Source organism: Ranitomeya imitator, chromosome 1, assembly GCF_032444005.1.
Source record: "Ranitomeya imitator isolate aRanImi1 chromosome 1, aRanImi1.pri, whole genome shotgun sequence".
NCBI lineage: Eukaryota > Metazoa > Chordata > Amphibia > Anura > Dendrobatidae > Ranitomeya > Ranitomeya imitator.
This window is the reverse complement of record NC_091282.1, coordinates 250,034,406-250,047,440: the sequence shown is the minus strand read 5'-3', so window position 1 is coordinate 250,047,440 and position 13,035 is coordinate 250,034,406. Positions and strand designations below refer to the sequence as shown.

Here is a 13,035-nt window from a genome sequence, read left to right as displayed (position 1 = left end):
AATAAAGTATAATGACCTTTTAATTAGTTGCATAGCTAGCTAACCCCAATATTTACAGGATTAGATTCTGAATTAATTGCTTACAATATTTATATTCTGATGCTTGCCAGAAATAGGCTGCGCTAAATGTTGTCAGGCAAGTACAGTTGGAAAGGAAAATCAATGAAGGACTAATTCACACCACTGTAAATCTCCATACTTTGTCATCTGCATGTCTCCACCTGAGCGCAGGTCATGGGGCCCCAATTCCTGTATTTCATTAATTCTAGAACTTCATTAACCATAGCCTATATACTTTTACGCCATTAAAAAGGGGTTTCTCAACATCATAAACTTATTAAAATTGCAAAGTTTCTTGTTTTTACAAACACTTATTTAGCCTGTCTGTTCTTCAGAATGGAGGGATTAGTTTCATGTTGTGGCTTGCTGCTTGTCCCTCGAGTTATCAGCTACTGCTGCCATGGATCAGCTGCGGCCTGTCTCCAAAGCGAGGAGCCCAGTGTTTTTCTAACCGACCAAGAGCTCACTGGCCCATGGCCCTCTGGCTGTTCCAGTCCGGCTCGTAGGACGAAGAAAGGCGTAGGGCTGAAAACTGTGGCTTATGGGTTGCACCATGTCCTCATTGCTTCCCAATTCGCTGCTATCCACAAACTCAGGATGCAGATAGCGGTGAAAGGCTGAGTTGCCACACCTATCAGCGTGTGTGACTGTGCATGCAGACACTCACTACATCACATCTACTGTGCGGAGACTCGGAGCGCTGGGGACAGGAGCGGGGGTTAAATGTGTGTATGTATATAGGGGCTCACATGCTGTATACAGTATATGGGTGCTACTATAAGGTGGGGGGGTTGTGTGGGGGTACCCTTCATGCTATATATAGGGGGACTGTGGGTGGTACCCCTCACAGGCTGTAGATAAGGGGCTGTGTGGGCATACTTATTAATGCTCAATATTACATTATAGAATTACAATTAATATTAATAGTATTATTGAACAGAATTAATTACAGCCTATTGGTTCGGTCCTCCACAATAGTTACGATCTCTCATGCGGCTCCTCTCAAAAATTGCCCACAACTGGTATGCTGTATTGAGTGTAATATTTAGAACCAAACATGTTCTGGCCATTATGCACTTTTCTCCTTCTTTCTCCTCTGCAGGCTCTCTAGGGGGCTCATTTCATAATCTGTTTATAGGCTATTGCGCAAGGGATCATACATGGACAGCACATGGGCCAATTGTAACTAACAGGGTAGTGCACACGAGCAGTTTTCAACATGAACTGACGGTCTGCATGGAAAAAATTGCAGCATGTGATGTAAGGCAGCTCTTGCACCCGTCCAAAACCTCAACGGGCACTCTGAATTGTATACATACCCAGTTGCCTGCAATCTGCTGTGATGACTGGCCTATAGTGATGAGCGAGTGTACTCGTTGCTCGGGTTTTCCGAGCACGCTCTGGTGGTCTCCGAGTATTTGTGAGTGCTCGGAGATTTAGTTTTTGTCAAAGCAGCTGCATAATTTACAGCTGCTAGCCAGCTTGAATACATGTGGGGGTTGCCTGGTTGCTAGGGAATTCCCACATGTAATCAAGCTGTCAAGCAGCCGCAAATCATGCAGCTGCGTCAACTAAAACTAAATCTCCGAGCACTCACAAATACCCGAGCATGCTTGTGAAAACCAGAGCAACGAGTATACTCTCTCATCACCACTGGCTTACTTTTTTACTATGGCTGTCTGAAACAGCTTAATTTTCAGGTGTAGGATTAGAGACTTGATGCTGTGGTGTCTCCATGCACCGTGCAAAGACCTGATAGATTCTTGCACTCCTGTAGCACGTTCAGAAGCAGCAGCAACATTGACAGCATAAGTAGTACTAAGCGGTGCATATGTGAATCCAACATTGAGTTGAACTAAACACTTACTGTAAAACAGTAGAGGAGTCTGTCTCTGTAACTCTTTCATCTGTTTCTAACTTGGATCCTCCCTCTCCCATAATTGTCAATAGCCAGCTGTAACCTGATCCCTCAGTGAGCTTGAAGTCAGTCTTGTATTGACCAACATGGATTTCAGCAGCTTTAAAGTGAATGCTCAATTCAGGAAAAATGTTTTCTGAAAAGCGGGCATATTTCTTTGATAAGATATATTACAAAGTTTCTTGCTGTTGATTGATTCCGAGTTTGTTGAAATGACAGTGGCAGCACGTTTCACATGAAGAAAGCTTTCGCTGCCCGGTTCTAATACATTGTATATGTTCTCTTTATTACAGGGCAGGAAGATTACGACAGACTACGTCCTCTTTCTTATCAAGATGTAAATTTGGTTTTAATTTGTTTTGATGTTACAAATCCTACAAGCTTTGACAATGTTTTAATAAAGGTGAGGCTCCAGAAAACTAATGTTTGTCCTATGTGCAGTTGCAATGGCTGAAGCGGCAACTATCCAAGCAATGACCTTCAAGAATCCCTACTGCGGCCATGTTCATAAGTTGCGTTTTGGCAGTAAAGAAGCTGCTTACAAAAAGGATGTTTGTTTTTTTTTCTTCTGTGTTTTGTGGTTTCGGGTTTTTGTTCACTATACTTTGGACATTTTTCCCTATCTCACAGTACATTCTATGGTAAAAATTAATGATGTCCTTGAAAGCATCAACTTGTCCCACAAAGAAAAGCCCTCGTACAGTTATGCCAACGGAAAACTAGCACTTATGGCTCTTAAAACAAGAAGGCAAAACCTGAGATCGCAAAAACAAAAAATATCTGTTATAAAGGGCACTAAACGCACAAAATTATCCCCAAAATTCCCAGGTTTGTTCTTTGATCCCTTTCATTTCGTAGTCTAATGAAAGATGTTTGTGTCCTTCTGGTGTGTCTGTAAGTCACTTATACAGCCATTGTTCTGGGACTATTCCATGGAAGGTGTTAGTTTTTCATACGTTCCAGAGGATCTTTGAGGACTGACAGTTATTCCTCAGCTGAAGCATATTCTGCCAGTCCTTGGTGATAGGTATCAGGAAGAATATAGGGTGTGTACTGTAGGGACCTTGGTACAGTATGTCGACGATTTGCTACAATGAAAGTAAAACATTGACCAGGGTTTGTCAGACAGATTCACCATTTCCTTTTTCTAATGTATCATTTTTATTTAATGAGTAACCCTTTGATCTTCAGCTTTGGGCTTTAGAACTCAAGTGAACTGGTCGCTGTAGCCTCATCCTAAATGCAGTGCATGTTCGAATACATGCTTTGGCTCTATTCATTGTCTATGGGACTGCCATTAGCGGCGCTTGTCCCCTAGGCAATGAATACAGTGGAAGCCATGTATGGGCATTTTTCCAAGACTGGACCTGTGGACCTCGGCTCTTGGGCTTCTAAAGCCCTGATGTCTGGATTGCCGGGGGTCCCAGTGGTCCGACCCACAGCGATCAACAAGTTACCGTAGTCCCCATCTTGTATACACCTGTTTTTTATTTTTTTTGGGGGGGTGGGAGATGGAGGAAGGAGAGAACTCTTTAAGCATACTGTTATGGATAGATGTCCTCCTAGTACAATGTGTTATGTGTAACTACATACTTATCTGTGGTCTTGTCAGCAGAATTAGCCATGCCAGCCAGCTGTTACACCTAAACATTTTTCTCTTAAAGGGAAATCTGTCACCAGACACAGACCCTGATTTCAGCAATGCGTCACTAACTGGGCTGCTTCCTGTAGGTTTGATAGTCACTTTTTTTATCAGCAGGATAAGCAGTATATGTATATAAATAAATATCATTATAGGACTAGTAATCCTTCTACCATGTAGTCCTCCATATTCATGACCTCTGTATATCCCAGCCCCCACCACTGACTGACAGCTTTCTGCCTATGTACAGTGTACAAATAAATCTGCCAATCTTCATTGGTGTGTGCGAGGTTATACACAGCTCCGCATTCAGAGAACTGGTAGATCTGCATCAGAGAACTGTATTTTTATTAAAACTGCAGCAAGCAGCACAGTAAGTGATACATCGCTAGAAACCGGGTCTCTGCCCCTTCATTATGCTGCTCTCAGATGGGGTAGCAATAACCTAGTGTCAGATTCCCTTTATGGTGCCCATACATATTAGATAAGTCCCCCCCAGAGGTGTCTGGCAGCAGATAACTCCCGTATTCCCACTCTGAACACATGCATGCTCAGTAACGCTCTTTGTGCATGTGTTTTTGGGAGTCATGAGAAATAATTGTAGGCGAACAGGTGCATGGCCTCCTTTTCATTGTTCTTTTTGTCTCTCAAACACCGTTCTAGCCTAATGTACTAAAATCCAGATCTTATCAGATTATGGTCTTGTGCTATAATCCAGAAATCCGAAAATGTATCAAGTATCTCTGGTTTTCTTGTGCTGTAGTGGTATCCTGAAGTGCATCACTTCTGCCGAGGCGTGCCCGTTGTGCTGATAGGATGCAAAACAGATCTGCGTATGGACAAAGAGCGACTGCGTAAGCTGAAAACGTCCCAGCAGGAGCCAATCACATATTTCCAGGTAATACAGTACTGCATATGGCTTTCATGGGAACCTACAGGTCTATATGTGGAAAAGTGCAACATTATGTAATAATAGTTCCATGAAAAATACCCACAGCCTTGAATGCCCTCACGGAAAATTGAGCACACAGACAAAAGAAACTGTTTATTAAAGGGAATCTGTCACCTCATTTTTCCTATGTAAGCTGTGGCCACCGCCATCAGGGGCTTATCTACAGAATTCTGGGATGCGGTAGATAAGCCCCCGATGTAACCTGAAAGATGAGAAAAGCAGGTTATATTATGGTATGCACTCACCAATCCCGGTAAGAACACTCCTATATTGGGACAAGTGCGGTTTCAGACAGGGAGAACGTGTGAATGAAACGGATGACAGCTGTTTCGCGCTAAATGCGCTTCCACAGGTCCTGATGGAAGAAAACGAAACAGCTGTCGTCCGTTTCGTTCACACGTTCTCCCTGTCTGAAACCACACGTCCCAATATAGGAGTGTTCTTACCGGGATTGGTGAGTGCATACTGTTTTTTTTCTATTTCCACTGAACTTTGCATATGACGATTGGTGTTGCACCTGAATCTCCCGACCTTTCTGAGGCATTATAAGCATCAAACAGCATTGAATGGCACAGGAACAGAGGGCCGCAGTGAAGCAGCAGTGCAGATAAACTTATCTTTTCCATTTCTTGGACAGGTTATATTATACTCACCCAGGGGCGGTCCCGCTGCGGTCCGGTCCGATGGGCATTGTGGTCCGGCGCCTCCCATCTTCATACGATGACGTCCTCTTCTTTGCTTCCTGCTGCGGCTCTGGTGTACTTTATCTGCCCTGTTGAGGGCAGAGCAAAGTACTGCAGTGCGCAGGCGCTGGGCCTCTGACCTTTCCCTGCGTCCTCTTCATACGAGGACATCATCGTATGAAGATTGGAGGCGCCAGACCCGGACTGCAGCAGGACCGCCCCTGGGTGAGTATAATATAACCTCTTTTTCCCTTTCGCCACAACAGCACCCTACTGGAGAGAGGGATCCGCCCCGCAGGAACAGGAAACCTACCGAGAAATAAAAGGGGGCGGTCCGCCTCTCCTCCTCAGTTTAGGTTTCCTGTTCCTGCGGGAACAATCCAGGAACGACAGGACGACTACATACCTGGGCTAGCATGCCGCCTGTGCGGTGTCCGTGAGAACGGGAGGGGCTGCAGCTCAGAAGCAGCGTCGGGGGAGTTCCGTTAGACGGCTCCCTCCTCGGCTGGTGAATCGAGCAGACGGCCGGGTCCGGGGAGGGCCGCCCGGCGTCTTCTCCTGCGTGCGGTGCCGCCAGGAGCCGGGTAAGATAACCTCCATTGCGGTCCGGCGCTGACCCCCGGACCGCACATGCGCCGACTGCCGCAATACTGGCTACCCCGCAACTGAAGGAGTCACTTCCGGGGCGCCTAGGCCGGATCTGGGGCGGGGGAGCCAGCGGCGACCCGCACATTGCGCAGCGGGGAAGAAAAAAAAAGGGCGCACTATTTAAAAACGCCCAGAAACAATAATGCGGCGATGCAGAGATGTCATCCCCAGGTGACATGGACCCCGCAGCTGGAGATCCAGTGCCCCCCTCCAAAGATCACACCAAAGGATCCTCGGAGTCCGCTCGTAAGAGTGACGGTTCCAGAACAGGATCTCGGCCTTCTGATCCGGTACTATTCGCTTCACTGGGTGAGTGTTAAAACTCTGCCTATTAAGCTGACGTTGTCTCCCTATTTCTCGCTCTTTTCTCTCTCTCTCGCTACTTATTACGCCCAGTCTGAAAAACGACAAAAGTCCAAACATAAGGAATGTGCCTTGTGTAGCCAGCCCCTTCCGGACTCATACCCCAAAAAACTGTGCAAGGACTGTTTTAAGGAAACAACTCAGGGAGCGACAGTGTCCGTTACGGACTTACGGGCCATTATTAGAGAGGAGCTAAAAAATATGACCCAGGAAAAACCGCGTAAAGCTAAGTCCAAAACACTAACACTTATGTCATACTCCGAAAGTGACCAGACTGTACTGTCAGAAGCCTCCCTATCATCATCATCATCTTCCTCATCAGAAATCGAGGGGCATTCATGTTTCCCCTTACAGTGTGGACAACTTGGTAAAGTCAATCCGCAATACCATGGTGTGAGGAGGTAAAGGGTGCGCAAACCACGCAGGAAATTGTTTGCGGGTTTGGCAGAGAGAAAGAGGAGATGTTTTCCGGTTATACCAGCGGTGAAAGCATTAATTAAAAGAGAGTGGGAGAAGCAGGATCAAACAAGCTTTTTGCCCTCCGCGTCCAAACGTAAATATCCGTTTAGTGATGAGGAGCTCCTTACATGGACCAAAGTTCCTAAGGTCGATGCAGCCGTAGCTTCTACCTCCAAGCAATCCACTCTGCCTGTGGAGGATGCGGGACTTCTGGTCGATCCATTAGATCGTAAAGCTGAATCATCCCTTAAGCGATCTTGGGAAGCGGCTACAGGAATTTTTAAACCTGCAGTAGCCAGCACCTGCGCTGCCCGGTCAATGATCATTTGGATTGATCAGTTGGACCAGCAGATCGAAAATAAAGTTTCAAGAGAGAAACTTCGAGCGGCCATCCCCTTAATACGTGGAGCAGCAGCTTTTATGGCGGACGCATCTGCCGACTCTCTTCGGTTAGCAGCGAGATCCGCAGGTCTTGTGAACAATGCAAGACGCGCACTTTGGATGAAAAGTTGGAAAGGGGACGCGCAGTCTAAATCCAAAATATGCGCAATCCCATGCGAGGGTGAGTACCTCTTTGGCAAGACCTTAGATGAGATACTCAAAAAGGCAAAGGACAGGAAGAAAGCTTTCCCTGATTCCTCTATTCCCTTTTACAGGAGAGCCTTTAAGAGGAGACCGTTTGGTAAAAGGAGGCAAACGGATAGGTCTACAACATGGACTGCTAAAGAGGACAGGCAAAGAGGTACCATGTTTAGAAGACCCAACCCCCCAAAAGACAATAAATTCTGAGGATATACCAGTAGGGGGCAGACTGAAATTTTTCGCCACCCAATGGGAAAAAGTAACATCTAGCTCGTGGGTTTTAAACATCATCCGAGATGGAATTAAACTACAATTCTCTCGTGTTCCCCACGAGTCATATATTATAACATCCCTCAGCTCGCCCGCACAACAGCAGGCTCTAGAGCTAGAAATTCAAACCCTATTATCAAAGCGGGTTTTAGTCCAAGTCCCCGAGGGACGGGAAGGCAGAGGATTCTACTCTCCCTTATTCCTGATTTCTAAACCCGACGGTTCTTTCAGGACCATCATAAACCTTAAAAAGCTCAATTCATTTGTTAAAAACCATACATTTAAGATGGAATCCATTAGATCCACTATAAAACTCCTCTTTCCAAACTGTATGATGGGGGGCATTGATTTGAAAGATGCTTATTATCATCTCCCTATCCATGACAGATACCAAAAGTACCTCAGAGTAGCAGTGACAATCAACGGCGAGATTCATCATTTCCAATATACAGCCATGCCCTTCGGCCTTTCAACAGCACCGAGGATCTTCACCAAGATAATGCTAGAGGTGATGGACTACCTTCGCCAAAAAGAAACCTTAATTGTTCCCTATCTGGATGACTTTTTGGTCATTGGAAATTCAGTTACTCAATGTGCTGATCGTTTGGCTCATGCAATTTCCTCTCTACAGGATCTAGGCTGGAGAATCAATACCAACAAATCCAGACTCACTCCGCTATCCTGTCAGGCGTTCTTGGGGTTCCATCTAGACTCCGTATCTCAAAAGTGTCTCCTGCCTCAGGTAAAAATACTACTGATCAAACACAAAGTCCTAGCAGCAATAAACAATCCACGTATATCCCTAAGACAAGCTATGTCCTTACTAGGATCCCTTATCTTTTGTATACCTGCGGTAAAATGGGCTCAACATCATACCCGTACACTGAAACACCAGATTTTACAAGAAGATAGACGGTTATCTGGTCACCTAAATGTGAAAATAACCTTATCTCAGAAAGTTTTAACTTCCTTAACGTGGTGGCTGAATTCAGACCATTTAATGAGTGGTGTTCCATGGATAATAACGCCATCTCATACCATAACCACGGACGCCAGTCCTCATGGATGGGGCGCTCATATGGGGAATGATTTTTGCCAAGGGTTATGGAACATGGAGGAAAGCTGCTACTCCTCTAATGGTAAAGAATTAAATGCAGTAAAATACACCTTATGCCATTTTCTCCCACAGCTACGAGGGAAAGACGTCAGAATCCTTTCCGACAACACCACCACAGTGGCGTATCTAAACAGGCAAGGAGGCACGCGATCAGAGACTCTGATGTCTTCTGCTACAGAAATCCTGAATCTAGCAGAAAGTCACCTAACATCCCTTACTGCACTGCACATAAGAGGGTAAAACAACCAGCAGGCAGACTTCTTAAGTCGACACACCTTGAAACAAGGGGAGTGGTGCCTAAACCAGCAGATTTTTCAGGACATAGTATCCCTATGGGGTCGGCCTCAAGTAGATCTCTTCGCCACAAGGAAAAACAAAAAAGTCCGGAAATTTGCCTCCCTATCTCTAGCGGATCATCCGGACATTCTGGACGCTCTCCAAGCCCCTTGGCAGTTCAGTCTAGCATATGCTTTTCCGCCGATCATACTACTACCCCAAGTCATTCGCAAAATCAGAACCGAAGGAGCGAGGGTGATACTAATGGCTCCATTCTGGCCCAAGAGACCGTGGTTCTCGTGGCTGCAAACCATGTCGGTCTCAGATCCTTGGGTCCTCCCCTCAACACCCAATCTTCTCTTCCAGGGTCCGTTTTTCCACCCTCAAGTGGACAGTCTACATCTCACGGCCTGGAATTTGAGAGGCAGATGCTCAAATCAAGGGGGTTCTCGGAGGGATTGATAAACACGCTCCTCCAGAGTAGAAAACCTTCCACTACAAAAATTTACACAAAAATATGGAAGAAATTCCTACAATTCCATACATCTTCAAACACGTCAGAAATTCCGATAGTCTATCCTGGAATTTCTTCAAAAAGGGAGAGAACTAGGTTTAACTGCAAACACCTTAAAAGTTCATGTTTCAGCACTAGGAGCTCTCTATGGCCATAACATTGCGGGGAATAGATGGGTATCCCGATTTATTACAGCCTGTGAACGGATAAATCCAGTTAATATACCTAGAGTTCCTCCCTGGGATCTAAACTTAGTTTTGCAAGCAATAACAGACTCTCCATTCGAACCAATAGATTCGATACCAATCAAGATCCTATCACTAAAAACGGCCCTCTTGGTAGCACTGACTTCAGCCAGGAGAATCAGTGACATCCAAGCACTCTCTATAGATCCACCTTTCCTGCTAACTTTTCAGGATAAGTTGGTCCTTAAACCAGACCCTTCCTACCTTCCCAAAGTAGCTAAGACATTCTATAGGTCTCAGGAAATAATCTTGCCCACTTTCTTCAGTAATCCTTCCACTCCTGAAGAACAAAAGTACCACACTCTAGATGTTAAAAGAGTAGTGTTAAAGTACATTGAAAGAACCTGTAGCTGGCGACAGTGTAGGGCTCTGTTTTTCCTTCCAGGGTCACAAGAAGGGTCATGGAATAACGAAAAGCAAGTTATCCCGGTGGATCAGAGAGTCTCAGACTGGCCTATTCCGCGAGTAAAGAAAACCCTCCGGAAGGCATAACAGCGCACTCTACCAGAGCTATGGCATCCTCCTGGGCAGAAAGGGGAGAGGTCCCAATTGAGACTATATGTAAGGCGGCAACTTGGTCAAATCCCTCTACATTCTATAATCACTATAGGCTTGACCTATCGTCAACTTCTGACCTAGACTTTGGCAGGACTGTCCTCAGCACGGTGGTCCCCCCCTAGGTGATGGTCTCTGTAAGATCTCCAGTGGGGTGCTGTCGTGGCGAAAGGGAAAAAGCCGGATTACTCACCGGTAATACTCTTTTAGTGAGTCCACGACAGCACCCTCTTATATCCCTCCCTAGATTAATATAGTACTTACTATTGAGTAAAATTCTTTTAATCATACATGAGCAAATAAGTTTGAAAATGAAATAAATTATATTTGCCTAATACTGGCGGTCCTCCGGGTACTCTGAAATCAAAACTGAGGAGGAGAGGCGGACCGCCCCCTTTTATTTCTCGGTAGGTTTCCTGTTCCTGCGGGGCGGATCCCTCTCTCCAGTGGGGTGCTGTCGTGGACTCACTAAGAGTATTACCGGTGAGTAATCCGGCTTTTTCTCATCTTTCAGGTTACATCGGGGGCTTATCTACAGCATTACAGAATTCTGTAGATAAGCTCCTGATGCCGGACTCGGCTTATATACTACAAATGAGGTAGCAGGTTCCCTTTAAAGGGGGTTAAGGCTATATTCACACACTGAAAATTGGGCACATAGTGATACAGCCAGGGTCACACTGTGCACAGGCTCCGTAGCGATATAACTGATTACAGGTCGGAGCGGGGGGTGATAACATTATATCAGTACAGCTGGGGACACACTGTACACAGGCTCCAGAGTGATATAGCCTATTACAGGTCGGAGGGGAGGGAGGTGATGTTATATTGGTACAGCTGGGGTCACACTGTGCAAAGGCTCCATAGTGACATATCACCGGAGGGAGGAGAGCGGCAATAATTGCTGTTCTATCTATGTGTGTAATTTTCTGTGTGGACAATTTTTTTCTGTGGATATTTTTTCAGTGGGTATTTTTCTAGTCACCCAGGCTACATAATCCTTAAAGAAGTAATATGGAAAATCAATTGTTAACTCCACTAAGACCCATGTGATTTAAGCACATTTTTTATTAAAGAAGCATGCCGCCAAAGTTTTTTTTTTTTTTTAACCTTTTTAATACATTGCAATCATTATATTCTAGAGCTCTGTGTACTTACAGTTGCTCATTGCAATCTATTAAGAGTATAAAAATGTTGATGGGAGCGCTTCTCTAATGCACAGCAGCACATCCCATAGTGTTACACATGGATAGTGACACTCCACAACCAGCTGGCACTAGGATTTGTGAACTGTTGTGCAGCTCCAGCTTTTTTCGGATGACAGATCTGTCAGTCAAATCCTGCCTCTCCATAATACACTCTACACAGTGTCGCCAGTTATTAGGTAACTTTCTATTTTTGATTGTTATTGAACAATTAGTGCTGTTGGTTAATACAAGAGGTTAAAAAGACTGAATATTTAAGTGACAATATCTGTATGTGCAGGATTGTTGGCCAACTATTAGTTTGCAGTATTATTCAACTAAATTGAAAATGTATATTTTCCATCTCAGTTGCTTCTTATTCTTTAGCAGATCAAAATAAACTCAAGGTGCAAAAATACATTTGACATTTAACCCCTTAATGACAGCCAATACGCCTTTTAACTGACCTGAGATATGAGAATAGCCTCCCCATACAGGTAACAATCCAGCATCTGTCGGTTGTGCACTATAGCTGACAACTTTCTGCATCAGCCACGATCAGTGTTTGCACCGTCCAACTCTGTTTAACCCCTTAGATGCTGCTGTCAATAGTGACTACATCATTATAAATGGTTAACAGAGTGTGTGGTCCTGATGTTTACTATGGCACTTCATGACCAAATAGTGGCCTTAGTCTGTCTGCTGTTGTAATCTATTCAGAAGTTAGAGGCATTTAGGTGGTAAAAATGCATATTTTCATTCCTTTCATACCACTTTGCATTAATTCCTGTAAAGCACCTGAAGGGTGAATACACTACCTGACTGCAGTTTTTGATATGTCAGGAGGTGCTGTTTTTACAATGGTATCACGTTTGGGGGTTTCCCAATATATGAGACCCCTAAAGTCACTTCAAACATGGATAAGTCTTTAAAAAAATAAATTTAGTAAGTTTCCTTGAAAAAATGAAAAATTGCTGCTACTATTCTAGACCTCCTAAAATGCTAAAAAAAATAAAATAACATTTTACAAATGATGCTGATGTTAAGCTGACATGTGGGATATGTTATTTATTATTTTTTTGCTGTGGTATGACTATCTGGATTAAAGGGATAATCATTCAAATTTAGAAAATTGCTAATTTTTTAACATTTTTCTCAAATTTTTTATAAATAAACACAACATATTGACCTAAATTTACCATTATAAAGTATAATGTCACGAAAAAACAGTCTCAAAATCACTGGGATTTGTTGAAGCGTTGCAGAGTTATCACATAAAGTGACACTGGTCAGATTTCAAAAATTTGGCTCCGTCACTAAGGGGTTAAAGAAAAAAAAACTTATTCTCTATCAGTGACCATTATAGCCTCCCTTTTTGCAACAATCATAAGCCTTCCATCCATGGAGTCTATTAGACTAAAACTGACATTGCGGCTGCTTAGGCAGCACCAGCCATAGCCTCTGAGACTGATGTTGTTTTTTGTAGTGGTTTTTCTTCACCGCAAATCTGCTATTTAAGAGGGGTCCACAAGTTTGCAATGGGGTTTAGGTCAGGTGTGGAAGCAGC

The 13,035-nt window shown here is 44.3% G+C and overlaps 1 protein-coding gene across 1 annotated transcript in view; it reads left to right on the top strand.

The window, feature by feature from the left end:
* The window catches only part of RHOF (ras homolog family member F, filopodia associated), an 87,545-nt gene that overhangs the window by 56,801 nt on the left and 17,709 nt on the right, over positions 1 to 13,035 (top strand). Inside the window, exons 3-4 of the mRNA XM_069755489.1 lie at positions 2,272 to 2,381; positions 4,384 to 4,518. Coding sequence (XP_069611590.1) covers positions 2,272 to 2,381; positions 4,384 to 4,518 — 245 coding nt within the window. The remainder of the gene's footprint in view (positions 1 to 2,271; positions 2,382 to 4,383; positions 4,519 to 13,035) is intronic.